General features: G+C 60.1%; 1 protein-coding gene across 1 annotated transcript in view; it reads right to left on the bottom strand.

Annotated features, from left to right (window-relative positions):
- Atp2c2 (ATPase secretory pathway Ca2+ transporting 2) overlaps nt 1–20371 on the bottom strand; it is a 45601-nt gene extending 25230 nt beyond the window's left edge. The window contains exons 1-6 of the mRNA XM_026411395.2: nt 20276–20371; nt 8526–8636; nt 6532–6648; nt 3124–3213; nt 2059–2094; nt 1904–1965 (exon numbers count right to left, since the gene is read on the bottom strand). Coding sequence (XP_026267180.2) covers nt 1904–1965; nt 2059–2094; nt 3124–3213; nt 6532–6648; nt 8526–8636; nt 20276–20371 — 512 coding nt within the window. The remainder of the gene's footprint in view (nt 1–1903; nt 1966–2058; nt 2095–3123; nt 3214–6531; nt 6649–8525; nt 8637–20275) is intronic.
- Nucleotides 20372–20664: the final 293 nt, after the last annotated feature.

Here is a 20664-nt window from a genome sequence, read left to right as displayed (position 1 = left end):
GGGTGAAGAGACCAGGCCCTTGGTGCCAGATGAACTAACTCACTGCACTGTCCCGGCCTTAGATCCCTTGCTATGAGACAGTTCAACTTTCTTGTGATCTGAACCAATGAATTTCCTGTTCCTCGTCGCCAAGAGCGCCTCTGGAGGGCCCGCCTGTTGACCCTGCCATTCCCCCGTGGCTGGTTCCTCTGGCTCGGGCCCCAGCTAAATGTCAGCTCCTCCACAAACGTCAGGGCCGGGCAGCTGGTGACAGCTATGGAGAGCTTCCCCTTCCTCCTCGGGGAACCCACGTCCAGCGTCCCTCCTGAGCTCCCCGAGGCGGGGCCGTCCCACTCCGGCCTCGGTGTCACCTCAGTGCAGTCTCCCAGGCACACAGCAGGTGCTCAATAAACATGGGGTGACGGCACGGGTCAGAGGCGACACTGGAAGGGCCTGCCTGGCCGTGCCCCTCTGCCCGGGGCTCTGCCACCTCTTCAGTGCTCTTCGCGCTCCCCCGGTGGCCCGTCCCTGCTGCGCTGCGCGAGATTCCTTAGCAGTGGCTTCTGGGGACAGCAGTGATGTGACGGCTCCCCTGCAGGCCCAGCCTGGGGCTTGGACCCTCAGCTCGGGTCATCAGACCACACGAACCACCCACGTCCCCTTTGCGCACGCGGCCCTGGCACGTCTGCGCGTGCGACTGCCCGGCTGGTCTGACGAGGGGGCCCATGGCCGGCACTGTCCCCGGCAGCGCTTCGGGCTGGCTCTCCTCCCGCGTGCCCGGCGCTGTCCTCCTCCTGTCCTCCTCTGCCTGTGTCTCCGCTCACACTCCCTGGAGTGCTGGTCCCGAGATGGCTGTCCCCCACGAGAGTGACCAGCCTGCTGCCCGGGCTTCAACTCACGCCCCAGGCTCTTCCCCAGGTCTGCCCCCCAGCCCACAGGGAGGTGCCACAGTCTGGGTCCTCTAGGTCCGCGCCCGGTCTGGGTGGACTCCAGGATGGCGCTCCGCCTGCACCGCGGGCCACCTCAGCAGGGGTGAGGGAGAGACCTGGCCCTCCGCGGAAGCTCTGCTTTTTACAAGGAGGTAACCAGGAGTCCAGCTCAGCAGAGGCCACTGCCCGCTCCTCGCCCGCGAGCTTCCTTTCAGTGCACAGAGGAAGGGCCCTGGTGGCCGTTCCTGGCCGGCGCTGGCCGAGGCGCCCAGTGCTTACGGAACTACAGTGAGGTGGAACCAAGACCCCGTTCCTGCGTCACCCAGCGCATCTGGTCCTCGGCAGGCACATGCTGCGGGGATGCTGGGCCGTGAGGTCTAGGACCTTTCTGGAAGCTTCTACAGCACTGAGCCCAGGAAGGACAGTCTTCTCCTCTGACATCGTTGGTCAGCGCAGCAGGACAGCACTGTCCAGCTGGGAGCGTCCAGGCAGGCAAGAGGCTCGGGGGGCTGCTGAGCCAATGCCCCGTGCTCACACTCCCGGGCCACCAGGCCAGCGGCTGACCTGCGGGCCAGGAGGACCCAGCCCTGGGTCCAAACCTCCTCAGAGTCTCCCTTTGAGAACCCAGCGGCCCTCCCTCCCTGTCCCCTGAGGTGACAGTTGCATAATGCAGTGAGTGGACTATGGTCCACTGCTTCCCGGGTCTACCCAAAGCCACTCCTGCCCTGTAGCCCCCAGGCTGAGAACCCCGATTTATACACCGATGACGGAGCTGAGGCCCAGAGAGGTTGATCAACATGCCTGAGGCCACACAGCCACCAGCGGTCGAGTCGGAGACCAGGTCTCATAACTCCTGGTGGGATATGGTTCTCCCGATGGACGGATGGACAGCACAAGAATACAACTTCTGCCGAGCACCTGCCGAGCTTGCCAGCCTGCCCGCCCCCCCCGGGCTCCTGGGATGAGCCCGAGGGTCCAGGGAAGCCCAGACTTACCAGTTACATTCTGGGGGAACCAGCTTGGTGAGTTCCTCCAGAGACTTCTCCGACCTATACTCCTGCAGGAATCACATGGGACACGCTGCTCAAAGGAGGGCGCTCCACAAGCACCCCCTGCCCAGGTCACCCCGCCAGGGACTGGAAATACCCACCTGGATGAAGGCCACAGTGACCACGATGAGCACAGCCTGGGGGAGGAGACAGGCATGAGCGAGGCCGGGGAGGCTGGGAGGCCGGGGAGGCTGGGGAGGCTGGGGAGGCCTGGAGGCGGGGCCTTCCAGACATACTTCCTCTCCTGAATTAAGCTCACTGTGTGGAAATTCAGGAAACAGACCAGGTCCCCTCCCACCCTGCACCCAGATCAGAAAAATCCCACTAGATCCCACTTCCTGGGGGACCCATATCAGGGTCCCCGTCTCGATTTTTTTGCATAGACACAACATGACATGGTGTGACACGGCATCTTCTTTTGTAAACTGCCATTTTTGCTCTCCATGACACGTGGAAGACGGGTCCCACGCCTGCAGATGAGGGTCGAACCGCAGCCCCCTACACAGAAGCTGGGCTGCCTTTGACTTTAAAAGAACAACTTGCACAGACAGAAAGTGGGTGCCAGCCACCCAGGGCGGCCAGCAGCGGCTCTCACACCGTGGCTCCGTCCCTAGGACCGGGCAGACCCCAGGACCAGGCAGGCTGCAGGTCACCAGGCTGGGGGGACGGCAGAGGGAAGGGACTGCTGATAGGGACGGGTCTCCTCTGGGGTTCAGGAAAGAGCTTTGGAATTCGACAGAGGCGACAGCTGGACCATGAAGTGAGTGGACTATGATCCTCTGAATCGGTCACTTTAAATTGACCCAGGGTTTGCGTGACTCTCACCTGAATAAAAGCTTTTACGAGGCGCACCTTACTTTTTAAAGGGGGTGATCTCAGGGTGGTGGGCCTGGGGCAGCCACGCCTGGTGGGGTGGACCCGCGCAGCTGGCCATCAGCCCTCCCACCCCAGGGGCAGGGGAAAGCGTCCACCGCCCCTCCTCCTAGCCACCTGGTGTCCGCCCAGGAGGACCGGCCAGCTTGCGCCTCGGTACCGGGACGGCAGGCGTGGACTGGCTTTCTTTCTGTCCACTTGTGTTTCTGGCTCACAGCCAGCTCTTTCCCCCTGGGAGCGGAGACGGGCCGCCCTGGGCAGCCCCGGTCGGGAGCCGGACGCCGCACACTCACCATGGCGATGCTGACCGCGTCCTCGTACTCTTTGGTGAGGACGCTCACCAGGGCGGATCCCAGCAGCAGCAGGATCAGGGGGTTCTTAAACTGCAAGACACGAGAGGGACAGGCAGGCTCTTGGCGTCAGAGGCCACCTGGGCCTCTCACCTGGGGACAGCAGGCCACTCGGGCTCAAGGCAAGGCCGGGCCTCCCTGACGCTGACCGAGAGCTGGAGGAGGGGCCACCCAAGCCCAGGTTCTCCCGGCCTGAAAGTCCACCACTGAGGTCAGTCCCCAGCCAGACCCTGGCCCCACCTTTGAGCCTCCGTCTCACCTTCCACCTCTCCACGTGGCCAGGTCGGGACCCCGGGCAGGGTGCAAGCCTGGCCCACCACGGCCACACAGACCCCCAGGCCTGGACATCACAAGCACCTGAGCCTGGACACCAGTCTGCTCCTGAAGCTGCCTCTGTGGGCTGCCATGGTGTCCCCTTAAGGTCCCCCAAGCACGCTCACGTACTGATTCCGTATCTGCCCCTTCACCTTACAGACACTCGACGGAGGCTCACGTTACAGAGGAGAGACAGGAAGCACAGGACGGGAAGAGCAAGGCAGAGGTCAGGACAGAGGAGAGTTCCAGTGTCAGGGCAGGTCACAGTGGGTTAAAGCTGGGCTACGTTTTGGACTCGGGGCTTCCCAACAGCCAAGGCACAAAGGGAAATGGGATCAAATGTGTCACTCCTGCTGCTCAAGAGAAGAAGTGCTTCAGCTTTGTGCCAGAGGGGTGTGTGAAGGGCTCCAAGCCCACCCTCACCCCCAGGGTCCCCCTGTGCTTCTCCCCTGCACGAGGGACGGAGCTCTTTGGGGGTCGTGTGCCGGCAGCCCTGAGCTGGCCACCCCAACTGTCATGACTCCTTAAGAAGGAGCAGCACAGAGACATCTCCCTTTCTCAGCTGCTCTCTCCTATGATCCGACCCATCGCCTCCACTGACTGCTACAAGCCGTTTCCCCAGGACTCGGACCACATCTGTCCTGAGGTCCCTCGTCCTCTCAGGACCCAGAACTGGTCTGAACCTGTGGCATGCTGGGCCTGGTCTCAGGAATTTGAGAGCCTCTACCGTGACCCGCCCAGAACCTCCCGCAGCCCCCGACTGCGCCAGGCCTCAGCCCGCTCTTGGCTGGTGACGTATGTGGCCATGAGGGTACGTGGCCTGCCCACTGGCCAGCACCTAGTAGGTATCTATAAATGGCGACCGCCAGGAGAGCCAGACTGACTAGGAAAGGTCACCACTGACTGAGTACAGGACAGTGGCCACCTGAGTCCAGAGAGTGGCCCAGATCAGGGCCTTGATCCAAGGGGAAGTTTGCCCCATCCTCCTTCCCAGGGCTTCACACCTTCAGAGAACCACACACCTCGCCGCCAGGGCCCGTGGACCCACACCCACCGCTGACCACAGGAAGTGCCGTCGGCAGCCAGGACAGCGGCAGAACTTCCCACAAAACCCCGAGACCTGCACCTCCGGGTCCAAGACAGACCTCAGGGGACAGAACTTCAGCCTTCGTCACAAGGGGACGACCTCCGTGTGCAGACCGACCACTGGCTCACTCCAAGGGCCTCACCCAAGGGCAGCGGGTCGGCTCTGTCGGACCCCAACTCTAGCAAACCGCCACGGAGCGCCGTGTTCCAGGCGGGGAGACGGCTCGGGACGAGGTGCCTCGAGGATCCCTGCCTGGAATTCAGCAACCGAGGCATCAAGGGAACTGAGTGGCCGGGACCCAGGTCTCGGAGAACAGCCTGATTCCAGCCAAACGGCTGTGCCCGGCCAGGGAGGGGGCCACCGTGCGGAGGGCAGGAGGCTGGGCTGAGCTCCAGCGCGCACCACGGGGCCAGCCTGCTTCCTGGTCAACGGCACGATGTTGGCATTTATTGTTCTCATTTTCTCACCAGGAAAAGCTTAGTCCACGGGAGAGGGATTGAGTAACACGCCCAAAGACGGGACTTGACCCGGGCCATCCGACTCTGATCCATGATTATTTTGTTTTATTTTGTTTTGGGGTGCTAGAAACGGAACAGGCGGGCAAGCGCCCCTCCACTGAGCTACACGGCCAGCCCCGGCCGTCCCCCTCCAATCTCCCCACCCCGGGGCCCTACGTCTTGGGTCCATAAGGGCCCAGTTCCCAGTGGTGACCCGTGAGAAGGCAGAAGGCTGCCTCAGGAGGTAGAGAGTCCCTGTCACCAGAGGCGGACCCCTGGCGCACAGCAGGAGCTGGACAGACAGACAGAATGGAGTCCAGGACCCCGGGAGCCCAGCCACACTCAGCCCCGTGTCCCTGCAGGCGCCACAGAGGCCAGCCTGAGCCCCCGGGGTGTGAGGACCAGCAGGTCCTCGCCGTCAGGAGTCTGACATGTGGCCCTGGAAGGCCCACGGCGGCCAGCCCCTGGTGGGAGGGAAAGAGGACCCCCTCCTCTTCCCAACACTGGGGTCCTGGGAGGCTGGAGGGCCGCCGTCACCCGCCCGGCTGGGAACCCGTTTGGTGCCAGAGTGCGTCCATGGAGCTCACCCTCAGGGCCCAAGAGTGACCCAGTGAGCAGCAGGGGCCACACGGACAGGAGATGGAGAATGCCGGGAGGACAGCGACTGGCCCCTCCGACACGGGACCAGTGGGACGGCAGCTGAGCCCAGGGCCCAGGACCAGGGAGTGGGGAGGGGCCAGCCAGGCCACCCCGTCCCCGAGGCCTCTGGGAAGCTGCCTGTCGACGGGCCGCCTGACCTCCTGGAGCCAGGGCGGGCTCTGTCCCCTGGTCCCGCTTCCTGCTGGCCTCGTCAGCACCAGGTGACAGCTGAGACCCAGGTGCTGGAGCCAGAGCCTGGCTGTGTGGTCAGCGTCACCCCTTCTTCTCTGTGTGACTTTAGGGTCGGTTTGCCAGGTAAAATATGGGACACCCCCTTAAACGTGAATCTCAGATGAACAAGGGCCAGTCAAGAAGTGTAGTTAGGTCCAGTGGGACAGACGGACACACCTCCAAACTGCCTCTCGTCTATCTCCATGAGATTCAGCCTGAGCAGGGCTCCCTGAGATCTTATTCCCCAATTCTGACATCCCCACACACCCGGGAAATAGGTCAGCGCCTCTGTCCTCCACTCTCCCCTCTGCAAAACGAGGAGGAGGGGGACCCAGTGGGCCCGGCCACAGCAGGAGCCCCGAGTGTCTTCAATATCCTTCCCGATCACAGCGCTGGGCCTCTGGTCACCACTCAGGGTGGGTGCCTCCTGCCAGCTCAGCGGCCTGGAGGGGGGCGGGAGACTGCTTATCTTGTAGAGCACCCACCCCAGCCCCAGGCAGGGCCTGTCCAAGACACCCTCGGTCAATATTTACAGAGTGCCCGGAGGCCCCACCTGCCTGGCCCGGGCACCTGTGGGCCTACCTGGTCCAGGTACTTTTTCCACGCGGGCTCCGCGTTGTCAGCCACAAACTCGTTCCAGCCGTGGACCATCCTGCGCTGCGTCACCGCAAACTCCGACAGTCCGTTGTCCAAGTCCACCTGGAAGGGGCCGGCCCAGCACCAGCTCACGGAGGGTCCCGCCAGGACCGGGGAGCCCCAGCTGCAGACCCCACGGGAAAGCCGGCCACTTCCGCAGTGGACGAGGAGGGTGGGGTCATCCCCAGAAGAGAGGGGACTTAATCAGAGACCCCAGCAGATGGGGCAGAGTGGGCAGGGACAGGCACAGACTTTTTCAGAAAGACCATAGGGTTCCTTCTACGATGACCGCTGGGAGGTGGCACTGGGCCCCAGCGTCAGCCAACGGGACTGCAGAAGTGTGTGCATGGGGGAGCGCAGAAGCAGGGCTTTTCTGAGTTTAAACATGAGCCTTGGGAATGCAACCTGACATTTCCTCCAAAAATTAAGCATAGCATTAGCTCAGGCCCAGCAATCCTACTGCCAGGTCCAAACACCAAGAAAACTGGACGTGGGTCTCCGGGAGGTCTGCACACGGCACTTCACACAGAGACGTAAGCGACCCCCTGCCCACGGGCGGGTGGCTGGAAGAGGGGTCTTGGGGTGCACACGCAGTGAGTGTCACTGGCTTTAAAGATTCTGACTTGTGCTACAAGGATGGACCTCGAAGGGGTCAGGTAACTAAAGACACCAGGGCTAGGAGGACACGGTAGGACTCCGCCATGTCAGATTCAGAGGCAGAAGAGGGTGGTGGCTGCTGGGGGTGGGGTGGCACTTGACGGGGACAGTTTCCACCTGGCAAGATGAAACCGGTTCCAAGGTGGAGAACACTGACCCTGCACACAGCGGTGAGGGATCCCAACACTAAAACGTGGGCTTGCAGGTGGCGCAATAGAGAGCGTCACGCCACGGGTCCCACGGCCGCCGGAGTCATGAGAACAGACCGTGGAGGCTGCCCCGGGCAGCAGTACTTGCCGAAAGGATCGCCTTGTGCATTCACGGTGCCAGATGCTCCTGAGAGCTCGTCCCTTAAACTAACAGAGCTAATTAAGAGTCACTGATAACGTGGGGCAGTGGTGATGGGCTGCCGGTGGCAGTTTCCTCGTTTTAAAAGGTCAACAAGGAAGCTGTACGTGGTGGCAACAGGGGAACTGGGCTGACTTCTTGGTTCTTCTGAAGAGGGAAAGAAAAGCCATCGGGCTTTCCAGGTGGGAAAATACAGGAGAGGAAGAAAACAGTTCCTCTCCTCTGAATACCGCCTGCAGGACTGGGGACAGACTTCTGTATTCCCGGGAACAGACTGGCCCGAAACAGGGACTTTCAGCTTCCTTGAAATGGTGACACGTGCCCTTTAAAACTGAGCCTGGGGTGCTCCGCCACGGAGCTCCACCCTCATCCCTTTTCATTTTTATTTTGAGACCGGGTCTCACTCACTGGCCCAGACTGGCTTTGGACTTGGGATCCTCCTGCCTCAGCCTCCCAAGCTGCTGGGATGACGGGTGTGCCCACCCTGCCCGGCTTTTGTTCAGTTTTCTGAGAAAATGGGAGAAGAGAAGCCAGCCCAGCTCACAGCCCCCAAGGGGATCTCCCCGGGGGCCGCGCTGTCCTGCGGGCTCCCATGCCCCTGAGACTCCCGTGAGGTTGGGTCTGAGTGTCTGGCGATTCCAGGGGTCATAACGACAGAGGGGGGACTCCAGAGGTGGAGAGCTGGCGCCGAGACCCCACCCCTGGGCCCCCCTGCGCTGCGCTGTGGCCCTGACCGTCTGCCTCCAGACCCTCGAGTGTGGAAGGACACTGGGCCTCAGTGAGGGTCACCGAGTGGCCGTAGCACTGATGAGACTCCACCCAGAGGCTTCCCAACACTGTCACGAAGATGAATGGCAAGAAAGAAATTCGGAGCCCTGGGGGGGGGCTGTGTGCTGCCCTCAGTCACGACCAGCGTCAGGGGGGTCGATTCTTACGTGGAACGCTCTGGCCAGGTCCTCCTTGTGGCACTTGCAGGCTTCCTTGGGTGGCAGAGCTGGGACCGACCTCTCTTTTTCGGAGGCTTTCGGCTCACGTGGCCCGTCGATCTGTGGAAGAGCAGGTCACTGTTAGCCAAGGGGCCCGTGGCACAGCATGCCCGTGGGAAGTGCCTGTCCTTGAACAGCCTGAATCTCACACACAGGTGGCCCGTGACCAGCCTCCTACAGAGACGGACAGTGGCCGCCCGGAAGCAGCTTCGTGAAGCCGCCCACCTGAGGGGAGACCGCCCTCACACTGTGCATCACCACAGGAGGGTTTGGCTGGGGTGTGGACCCTACAGGAAGGGCGACATGTGACAGACATCCTCTTCCACGCCTGGCCTCTTGCTCAGGGTCATTACTGGGGGTGCTGCCTGATGTTGCAGAGAGCCTCGGCTTGCCCGTTTCCAAGGGCGCTCAGTGCTGAACCTGGCGAGCAGATCACCACGTCTCTACCGTTCCCCTGTGGATGGACGGTGGTGCTGCTCCAGTCACGGGCTGTTACTGGGGCATCTGTGTTTAGCAAACTTATTGAACAGAAGAGAACTCGCCAGGCCGCAGAGCAGGGTGTGAGTTTTCATATTTAGAACTGGGACCTGGAGCCAATGGGAATCTCAGTCACATAGACACCGTGTTGTAGAGAGTGCCTCCTGCTGACTACAGGTGGTATCACAGCCTGGTTCCATGAGACACTAAAAACAACCCAAGAGAAGAGTCGGGGTTCACAGCCAGGCTCTGGGAGTCTGCGTATTCTCTGTGGGGTGCCAAAGGCCTGGGAAGAGACCACAGGGAACACCCGGAGGCTTGGGTGGCACAGAGGGACCTCAGAATCGGGACAGGTAGGTGGTTCTGCCACACTTCCCGGTGTTTGGCCATCCAGGACACGATAGCCATCTCTTCCTCTTCCAGCAGGCTGTTGCAAACTGGGAAGGAGGAAGGCGGGGGTGGGGGGTATTGACCAATTTCTTCCTGTAGCGGGAATAGAACTTGCAAGCACCTCTTTCCTCCTTGCCAATCATCTCCTCCCCAACCCCAAACCAGGAAGCGCAGCAGTGAGCACCGGGCTTATTCAACAGGCTCCTGTCTCCTGGGGCTACTTCTCACATCAGCAGCATGTGCTCCCTGCACATTAAGGGAAGATGAGGGTCGCACACTGAGCCAGGCTCCCCAGCTCTCAAGACCCGGTTCTGCTGGACCAACCGCAGTGCTTGGTTCTTGCCCCCACCACCCTGGGGGGTCCTGGGCCCAGCCCCACCTGTTCTTGGTCTTTCCAGTTCTTTCTGGCCATAACTCTACCCCGTTCACTTTTCATGCAGTATCCAGAGTGACACTGAATGTCACAGGTGTGCATGTGCACACACCCCCCGCAGTGCACAACCTCCCGAGTGCACCCCCTCACAGTTGGAAACACGGGACAGACTCCAGTCGCTCTCAGGATAAAACACCCTCTTCGACACGCTGACACAGACGCCACCTCGCCCCGCCACCTCGCCCTGCCACCTCGTACCCATCACGCAGTCTTCTCCCCCATCGGCCCCTCCCTCAGCTCCTGGCAACCGCGGGTCTGTTTTCTGACTGTGAGGATTTAACTGTCTGCACCTCTCATATAAATGGAGCCCTGCCCTACGTGACCTTCTGGTCTCTGGGTTCCCTTTATGACCCTGAGGTATTATTTGTTTGCAGCAAACAGACTCCGTGGGCAGCTGGGGCTGGTAGAGCAGAGCAGGGCCTTCCTAGGTCCCACAGGGACAATCTAGGACATGGGGACTCCTCAGAGCAGCTTCACCAGCGTGCACAGCTCAGGGCTCCGAGGGAACCACAGAGGGCAAAGGCAGCCCTGCGACAGGCTGGCTGACAGGAGCCTGAGCTGTGCGGGGGGGCCCCCCAGCAAGTGGCCTCCCCTGCCCGGCCCGCTGCCCTCCCACTGCTCAGTGACTGCATGCCCCTGGATGCTGACTTACACCCCAGGGAGCTGGGGTGGCCGCTGCTGCAGGGATGCATTTCCAAATCCTCACGCCACCTGCTTCCTCCTCTACACAGAGGGGTCACCACGGCACAGAGGCCGTAAACAGGACACCTGAGCCCAGTGCAGGGCACCTAGGTGCCAGAGGTGCTTGAAGGGCCAGGACTGTGTGGCTCCCAGGCGCCCGGGCTTCTCTCTGCTTCACCGCTCCTTCCAGAACCCAGGGCCAGAGCTCACTGGGGTGCTGAACAGGGTGGCAGGCTCAGCACACAAGAGCCCAGCAGGCCCTGGGGACAGATAGTGTTTTCTGACTCTTTGGCATAAGGTGCACCAAATACCACACAGGACATGTGTACACTCAAAAGCTAGTTGTCATTTATCTGAAACTCAGATGTGACAGTGTGTCCTGTGTTCATCGGGCCACACAGGTGTGAGCAAGCTGAGAGATGCTCACGACCGTGGTCACAGAATCCAGGGACCTGGGAGGTGGAAGGGGGCCAGGGAAAGCTCGGGAGGAGTGAAGAGGGACCTTCTGTCCCAGGAGGAAAGGTGGGGAGGTGCCGAGAAGCAGTCAAGGCCTGGGAGACTCAGGGCCTCTGGCTGGCCAGAGTGCTCGGCCCGGGTTCTGGAAGGAGCCGTGGGGCAGAGAGCAGCCCGGTGCCTGGGAGCCACACGGCCTGGCCCTTCAAGAACTGCTCAATGGTCAGCTGTTAGGTCCATGAACGGGAAGGGGGCAGCGCAGGGTCATGATGACCAGGAGCAACCGGAGGTTTCGCTGAGCGGGATACCACAGACCTCAGGACAAGCGCACCCACGAGGTACACACCTGCCTTCCTCCAGGCACACACGTGCCAACTGCACACACCTGCGAACTGCACACACGTGCCAACTGCACACATTGCCAACTGCCTAGCTTTGCGTCACTCTGGTGGTCCTTATGGTGTGGGCCTAGGCCAGCGTCACCTAGAACCTTTCAGAAATGCAGCTTTCTGGGCCCTGTCCTGGACCCATCCTCCAGGGGCTGCAGGTTGGGTCGGCAGCCTGCGTTTCAGCGGGTCCTCTGGGCACTCAGAGCATCCCACAGTTGCCGCACGTCTCTTGTGAAGGTGCACCTGCCATGGCCCACGCCAGGCCCACCGAGGAGCGGGCAGCGGCCACAGGGTGTGGAAAATCCCCCAGGGCCCTCCGTGTGTCCTGAGTGCAGGACGCCTGGGCTGAAGTCACACTCAGACCACCCACTGGGTCCCTTGAGGGCCTCCGTCTTGGAGAGGAGAAAGGGCTGGGTAGCTGGCCAAGGACAGAGAGAAGGGCCCGCGGCCCCAGGAACACCTTGGGGACCAAGAAGGGCGGGGCCCCTCTGCTTCCTAGAGGCCATGGGTGGGTGACGTCTCCAGGCAGCTGGTGCCCACAGTCCTTCTAGATAAGGAAGGAGAAGGCCTGGGGCAGAACAGCAGCCAACTGAAGGTCGTGGCCATAAAACGCCACCCCACCCAGGCCTGCTGACACTAAGAGGTGACATCGGGTGCCAGACACCCTTGAGCACCTGTTTCCCCCTCCCTCGAGGCAGGTGCGGTCTCTGCCCACCTCGCAGATGAGGAAATGTGAAGTGGGCGCCTCAGGGGCTCCGCCACTGCTCTAGGAAACAGGAGGAGCCTCTCGGTGGGTGGGGTGTGTGGAAATGGGAGAAGTGGAGGGGAAAGGCCCTCCTGGGTCTTCCACCAGGAGCCAAAGGGGGGAGACAGGAGACAGGCAGGGAGACAGACACGCTGAGCTGGACCCCGAGCCCCTCCCACCCCAATGCCCAGGCACAGCAACCCGGACCCTGGGAACGTGCCGCCTGGCGTGAGAAAAGGACTCCTGATGAAATCGAGGACCGTGGGAAGGTCCTGGCTCGGGGCTGTGTCACCACGAGGTCCTTGGGAGAGGAGGGTCGGGGAGAAGCTGCAGAAGGCAGGAGCCAGGCCCCCCGGGTGCTCCAGGAGGACCCGCCCCACCCACACCTCCATGTTAGCCCTAGGGACCCACGCCGGACCTCCTCCTCCAGAACGGCACTTGGGTCCTGTTTTAAGCCACCAAAGCTGTAGCGCTGCTACAGCAGCCACGGAAAACCACCCTGTCTGCCCCGGCAGGAACCGGCTCTCTGAGCCCCCGACTCCGTGCCTCCCCCGCCCAACACGCTGCCCTCCTGCCTGCTGTCCTCAGAGGTGGCCGACACTGGGACTTCTGTCAACAGGGTCTGCTCGGCTGCCTTGGAAGTCCATGCAAGCGTCAGACTCGTGCTCTTGAACTGGCTTCTCTTGCTGAACATTGTCCTGGCGAGACCCACCGGGTGTAGCCATTAAAGGCTCACTCCTTCTCTGCTCCACCAGGGTCCCACGCCTTCGGCTGCACGGGGACACCGCAGTTTACCAAGTGGATTGTGTGTGGTTGGCACATAGGCTGCGTCCAGCTTGGGCTGTGACAGCCCACACAGCCATGACCAGTCCCAGGAGAACGTTCTGGTGGATGCGACCCCTGGGACATTCCCGGCTCGGCGCTACTGGGCCACAGGGCAGGCAGGGTCCAGTTTCAGTGGATACTGCCAGGCCCGTTTCCCGAGTGTGGAACCATGACCGGAGGGGGAGGGGGAGAAGCAGCCCCAGGACACCGCGAGTACACTGGCCTATGCAGAGCAGCAGGCCAAGGCCTAGCAGGCCGACCTTGGGCGGAATCCACAGGACGCTGCGACTTGGGCGGTCTCTGGGCTCGGGGCAGAGACTGGAGGACACTGTTCTGGTGCCCTCTTCTTCTTCTTCTTTTTTCTTATGTATTTTCAGATGTAATTTTACTTCATTCAGTTATCTCTTTGTGGTGCTGAGAAGCAAACCCAGGGCCCCCCACATGCTGGGCATTTGCTCCACCACTGAGCCCCAGCCCCAGCCCCAACCCCGTGTTTCGTGCCTTCTTGAACCTAAGCCACAAGTGTGAACTGCGATTCCAAGGGGGAAACCAGCTCTGTGCCGCCTGGGGCAGCACCAAGGGAGGAGAGGCAGAGGCCCCCCCATGCAGGAGAGGCTGAGCTGCTGGGAGAGGGGCAGAGCAGGAAAGGGCTCCGGGAGGGACAGTGTGTAAGGGCCATGACCGGAGGGCAGAGGGCACGCTGGGCAGACAGCAGCACCCAGTAGGGATCCTCCCCTGCTGAGCTGCGGCCCTGGGTGCAGGCAGGGAGAAGAGCACCTCAAGGAACTCAGGGTGGCTGCCCAGGGGTCTTTAGGGGAACAAGATCCAAAATGCAGCAAATGGGGCAGGAGTGCCCCACGGGGCGGAGGGAGTCCATAGTGTGTGTCTTGCTCGGAGAGGACAAGAGGAGGGACCCGAGGAGGCTGAGCTGTGGTGGCCAGTGTCCCTGGGGATGGATGAGTAGTCGGCAGGATGAGGAGACCGGTTACACACAGAGGCTGTGCACACAGGAAGAGCCCCGTGGCAGCTGGGATCCAGCGGAGGGAGTTACCAGAAGCCTAAGTGGACTCAGTTACTGGATTGGAATCGATGGTCGAGGTCCAAAGTGAAGCAAGATACAAAACTAAACAGACCTGACGGGGTTCACACCCCTGAGAGGGCCCGGAGGCCAAGGCAGCCCCCGGAGGCATCAGCAGCTGAGACTCGTGCAACCGCTCTGGATTTCTGCACACGCTCCCTCCAGCACCCCGGAGCAGAGGCCGACTTCCCCGCTGGGGCAGCGAAGGGACCGAGGAAACCTGAAATTTCCCCGTATCTCAAAAAGGATGAGATGGTATGTGCAAAGAGTGCTCAGGAGAGTTGAGAGGGCCAGGAGGGGGCTCTGCCGGCCAAACAGGGACACTGTGAGCGCACTGAATACACACGGACAGCGGCAGACCTTGTTTAATCAAAGAGGGTGTGGGCTCACAGCCATGTGACGATTGAATGGCCGTTGTTGCGGGGCTGTTTCTTAGAGCAGAACGAGAGCAAACAGAGGGACGTGGAATTTGGAAACCACTCGGCAACACTTGACAGCAATGGTGTCAGGCAAGCGCCCTCCATGCACGCGGGGACAGCGGTAGAAGGGACTAGGCCAGGACACCCGCACACTCTCAGCGTCTCCCCTTGAGATGTTACTGTGCAAAGGGGACACACTAGCTTTGGGGAGGAGGACCAGGCAGACACCACCTCAGCCAAGGGCTGGGGACAACAGCGTCCCAACCTCCTGAGAGGCAGGAGCAGGACATGGCACCGCCTTACGACCATAATTGCATAGCCCGAGTCCTACCACAAGGACAATCTGCAAAACTGTGACCTTCAAGAATGTCAAGGACATGAAAGACAAGGAAGACCATGGGACTACTGCGCCCCAGGGGAGGGTGGGAGATGGACGGCACAGGCAATGCACCCTGGATGGTCCTTGTGCTGTCATCGAGCAGCACGTGGGTGGAGTCTGCAGACGGGATGGTGACAGTGGCGCATGTTCAGGCTCCACTGTGGACACAGAGGCGCCCTCGGGGAGAAATCCCAGGGCAGTGGAGCCCCTGACTGTAGTCTGTGTGCGGACGCGGGCAGCAAGGGTGGGTGGTACAGCACCAGGGAGATCCAGGCCAAGGGGTTCGAGGACTTGCACTGTGCCCTCGGCAGGTCCTCTCCCAGATTCAGGTGGAACCTGCATTTATGGAGCCCCAAATCAGTCTGGCTGGAGCCAAAGACGGGGAGCTCCCAGGAAGCACACGGGCTGTCCCGGGACAACACGTGGAACAATCAGAACTGTCCAGTAGGGAGGTGGTACCGGGGTTGGACCAGAGCACGTGACCATGTCCACGTCTCTTTCCCTCCAGATTCAGGAATCTCACACTTTGTCCCTGTCTGTACTTGGGTCCACCTTGGGCCAAACCACGTGTGTTCTGCTGGGCCCTCCTCCCGCAGCCGGTCAGCAAAGCCCCACAGAAACCCACAGCAATGCTGTTCCGCCAGTGCTGTCCCCACCAAGCACCTGGGGCACATCAGGGACTTCATAAGCATGACCTCAGGAGGCTCCGCAGCCACCAGGGAAGACCACCCATTCCCCCACTGTGGCCGCAGCCCCCCAGGAAAAACACCCCTCCACAAATTTCCTCCCAGGAACTGTCCTGGGCTGTCATTCTGCCCACCCATTCCTGTGCAGGAGCCTAACCCCAGGACCCCAGGACATGCCTGGACTGCAGACAGGGCCTGACCGGGGTCATTACAGTGGAGTCCCATCCAATCATGCTGGAGTCCTTATAGGAACCGAGATCAGGCCCCAGACCCGGGGAGAACAGCAGGAGAGAGGCCTGGCCATCCCTTTCTCTCCTCTCCATGTGCCCCAGGCAGTGGCTGGGAACGTGTTCCTGCCTCCCAGCTGGGCAGCTGCGTCCAGGCCTGGCGATGCCACTTACAGCCCCTGCCAAGGCCACCAGTCACATTAGCCCTCAAGACACCCTGCAAATGCTCTGGGATTGGGAGGCCCCTGAGTGCGCGTTCCGCTGACTCTCTCTGGCTGACCCTCAGTGGAAGAGAGTGCAGATTCCGAGGCCTTCAGACACCGGTCAGAGCCTCCCTCGAGCTCCCCGAGACCCCACTGACGGAAGCTCCCGGCTGCACAGCTGGTAACTCAGAACCGTGATGCGACACAGTGCACACACTCGCACCCGTGACAACCACACAGGCTGCTAGCAGAAGGATCAGGTCACCACAGCTCAGTTGTGGAACTGGTGAGTCAAGTGTGAATTACCTGAATGCGAGGGCGGAGTCCCAGCAGGGGCCTGCTCAGGCCCAGGCCTCACACAGAACCCTGCCCTGCGGTGAGCGCCAGGAGTAAAGCACAGCCAAGCACAAGAGAAGAAGCACTCTCCGGGCGCCCAGTGCTCTCCTCACCTGCTGGTGACCCGCCGGTTCTGCAGTGACCAAGTGGCCTTTCAGAGCAGGCTGCCTGCTGACAGGCAGCGGGTTCAAGACTTAGGGTGATCTTCCCAACTAGCAAAGGAATTCCTGGCCTATTGAAGTGTGATTTTGTGCCTAAACATGGAAACAGATGATCTTGGCAGGAGGGTTATCAAAGTCAAGATTCAGGAGTCCAAATGAAGAGCAGAGCTCGACAGAAACACCAGCAACAGCAGAGAGCTTGGGCAGACTCCAGGTCGGGCGTGCTTGGCTCTTTTATCTAAATCATCCAAAAAATACTTCTTTCCACATTGTGGAGGGCTGCCTCTGAGACAGCCCTAAACCTGTCCCTGACCACCCCCGCATGCATGCACAGCGGGGAACCCTCCAGTTGAGGGTGGACAGGGCCTGGACTAGCTCCAATGAGCAGAGGACGGCAGAAGTCAGGAGACCTCATTCCCTCCCCGAGTTACAAAGTGCCGTGTGCCCGTCTCTCCACGGATGCTCTCTCGGCCTCTTGAAGATTCCACCTGCCGTGTCACAGGCAGCCATGTCGGGGGGAACAGGCCTGCCCGTGGCCACGGGGTGAGCTTGGAAGTGGCCTTCAGGAGAGACTATGGCCCTAGCCAGTGAGACCCCAGGGCCAGGCACTTTTGCCAGGCGGCATCCAGACGGAGCCCACGGTTCCCAAGAGAGAACACAGGTTGCAACATGGTGGATAACCTGGTATCCAGCACTACATAACTAAGCCAGCCACCTAACATCAACATCACCGATGGAATTTTAGTAGATCCCCAGTCCCCTTAAATAAGGTTGTTATGTTTGTAGTTTATAATTTTATTATAAACTTGGTTTTATTTTATAGCTGAGTTAAAAGCACGTAGCTATTTTTATTGCAGGTTTTTGCCTATTTTTATTAAAGCCACACTTCAATGCATCTAAGACAATGCTGGGGCCTGTAGGCCATTTCCTTAAGATGTCCACAAGTTTGAGAATCACAAATGATTCCTGCTGAGTGTGGACCAGGCCAGGCTAAGGATGTGTGTGCAGCCCCCAGAACTCCACCCCGTACTCTGTCTCCCTGCGGCGGGTGTGATCTCGTAAAACGCAGCTCTGCCTGTGACTGCTCTGTAACATGCTCCTAATGTCCTAATGAATGGCACGTCTCTGAATGACAAGTGCCGCATCCTGACTTAAAGCCCTTTGAGGTCCTGACACTTTATGGATGAAGCCCAGATTCTTCCTAGCACGGATCTGGGGGCCACGTGTGCAGCTGGGTCTCCCTCCAACTCTCCACCACCTGCCGTGCCACTTCTACTCATCCTAAACATCACTTCTCCTTGACAGCTCCTAGGTACCTGTCACTGTGGTCAACTGTAACCTGTGGCTCGGCGCCCACCCTGCCCACTGGATGATGCCCTGAGGGCAGGGAGTATGTGCATCTTGCTCAGCACCCATCCCTGGGCAAGTTCTGGGAATCTGGGTGGGATGAGCAGGTGCCATGGCAGGTGTCCATCTGCTGGAACTCAGGCCTGCTGTGGAGTGCCCAGGAGGATGAATGGGCTCAGCAGCCCGGAGGGCAGCACAGGCACCAGCCAAGCCTGCCTCGGGGAAGAGACGGGAGCCCCGAGGGAGAAACTGCTTCCCCAGAGTTGGCACCGTGTGTCATCCCGGAAGCAGGAATTTCTGGTCCAACGTTCTCCTTCCCTTAACGTCAGGTCAGCAAAGAGAAGCTTTTTCCATTCACAGAATCAAGGAGTCTCTTAAACACCTTCCTTCTCATTTCCCTGAATGTAGCCAGGGCAGCCGTCTCTGGAGTCAGGAGGACGGTGCTGAAATTCGGCCTCCGATGCCTCTGTCTTGGGACCTTCCCTGTCTTGGCCACCTGTCCCCTGTCCAGTCTCTCTGCTGCTAAATTCTCCTTGCAGCCAAGACCACCAGGTCGGAAATTAAACAGCTCTTGGTTTCTCTGCAGACGGTTGGCCTCCCCAGTGGACTTTGTTCTGTGCACACCTGCAGCCCAGAGCCTGGCAAGACTGGCCAAGACTTAGTGGGAATGAAAACTGGCCCACCTGTGAGCCTCGGTGTCCACACACACTGCAATAAACGTCACCTGCAGGCAGCGGCCCTCGAGGAGCCCCAGCTAGTGCTCGGGGGTAGCTCCTGTTCCAGCTGAGCCAAGTGCTGGGAGGTGTAGGGGCAGCTCGGAGGCATCCAGGATGTGGTGTGCTAGGTGCTCATAGAGTCACAGTGACTGGGATCACCTTGCAAAACAACACTTCTTTTCCAAACTTTCTTGAGAAAGAGAGTTCAGAGGGCACAAGTATGGGAGCTAAGGAGCAGCCGTGACCTGGCAAGACAGTGCCTCCCAGCTCCCTCCCTCATCGCCCTCCCCATTCCCCTTTATTGGGGTTTCCTGTGTTCACATGAGCTGAGCACCTTTGGAGACAGCACACCTGTCCCTCAGCTGGCCTTGTGCCTCCCAAGCCTCCCTGAGACTCCACACTGTGAATTATCCCCTGAACCAAGGCTCTCTGGGTCCTTCGGGATGCTGCTGAACCTGGGTCCACAGCTGGGTGGGAGGCCTGTCCGACCTTGGGGGGCCCTTCTGGAAAGCTTTGGAGGAATGAAGTCCACCTGGCAGAGAGATCAACCCAGCATCTCCATGTGGGTTACACTGTCCCTGTACCTGAATTCCTGGATATCCTATACAACCTGATCACAGCCAGCTAATATCAGGAGTTCTTGCAAAATACCCAGCCAGATGCTAAAATCAAAAGACGGGGAAAAAAAATTAGGAAAAGTAAAAAAGGCAACCCGTGTTGGCAAATGACTTCAAACTCCTTCCACAGAATGTTGTGGTTGGGAAATGATTTTGGCAAACTGCCACAACACCAGTTCCTATCAATGCCCACGCACCTCATGACTGGGTCCCGCCGTCTGCAGTCCTTACTACCCTAACACCAGGTCTCTCTTGGCAACACTGATTTACCACCTACTCTTTGTAAATGAACACATATTTAAGGATCATGCAACCCAAATGTATTGACTATTGGCATTCTTTGGGAGAAAAAAATTTAAATGTCGCAAATATTTTTCAGCAGATTTTTTTCTATTAAAAATTAAATTTAACCTTGAGGGTTCTCTTCACTAGTGAGAAGGCCACTGCAGGGTCTTTTCCTGAGCAAGCTCAGGTAGGGACTTCCAGAAGCTTCAGTGTTGCTTGGCCAGTTAAACTCAGCCCTTGGATCTTGTAAGGTGCTCTGCTGGCGAAGGGAAGGGGTGGACCCCGGCCTCTCGGAGTTCGGTGGCAGGAAGGGCTTTCTTTGTCAGCTGGGCCAGTTGGCCCCCTGAGAAGCTCTGGGGCCTAGGACCCTGCTGGTTTGTTTATCTGAGGGGCCCCTGGAGGCTCAGAGTCCACGCACACAGTTTTAAAAGCACATTCACGATATAGGAAGAGAAGCCGGGAGGTCACTTTAATTTTTACTACTATTGCTCAACAGTTGGGCTTTTTTTTTTTTCCCCTTTTAAAGATTCCTCTAATCCCCCTGCCCTCCGGTTCCTGTAGCCTTTTTACAACCCACCAGCAGACTGGGTCTGCGGAGGGAGAAGTGAATTCTCTGAAATCACAGAAACCTGGCTTAGGTTCCTTGCTGGGTCCCTGGCTCTCGGCCATTTCTCATCCGCAAAATGGGCTGTCGCGGCAGGTGGCCCGCGCGGTGCTGTTGCTGGGACAGCTTCTCTCTAGAGCCCGGGAGGAAGCCGCCCAGGAGCGCAGAGCCCGGGGCGCAGCGCGCAGGGGGACCGGGGCGGGTGCGGGGTCGGGACGCACGTCCCGCACCGGGTCGCCCAGACTCACCAGGGTTTCCACCTCGTCCCTCTCCAGCGCCTGGTACTGGTGGCCCTGGCCCAAGAAGGCGAGTTTCTGCAGGAACTTGAAGCGTCTCTCGGCCATGGTGAGCGGGAGGAGTCCCCGACGGCCTCGCGTCGGGCCGGCGGCCGCCCCTGCCTGCGTCTCCGGGCCCCAGCGAAGCCGCCGCCGGCTGTGCGCGCCCGAGCCTCCCGGGCCAGTCCAGGTTACCAGGTAGCTACCTACCTGCCCGCCCAGGTGAGGGCCCGCCCCTGGGCGGGGATGCGCACGGGGCGGCGCTCGGCATCCCTGGCCCCGCCCCGCGAGTGCTCGGGACCCCAGATCCCTTGGGGACTGCAGCAGCCGACTGACCGCCACTGACTGCCGCCCAGGGAGCA

Source organism: Urocitellus parryii, chromosome 15, assembly GCF_045843805.1.
Source record: "Urocitellus parryii isolate mUroPar1 chromosome 15, mUroPar1.hap1, whole genome shotgun sequence".
Lineage (NCBI taxonomy): Eukaryota > Metazoa > Chordata > Mammalia > Rodentia > Sciuridae > Urocitellus > Urocitellus parryii.
This window is presented reverse-complemented; position numbering and strand designations above follow the sequence as displayed.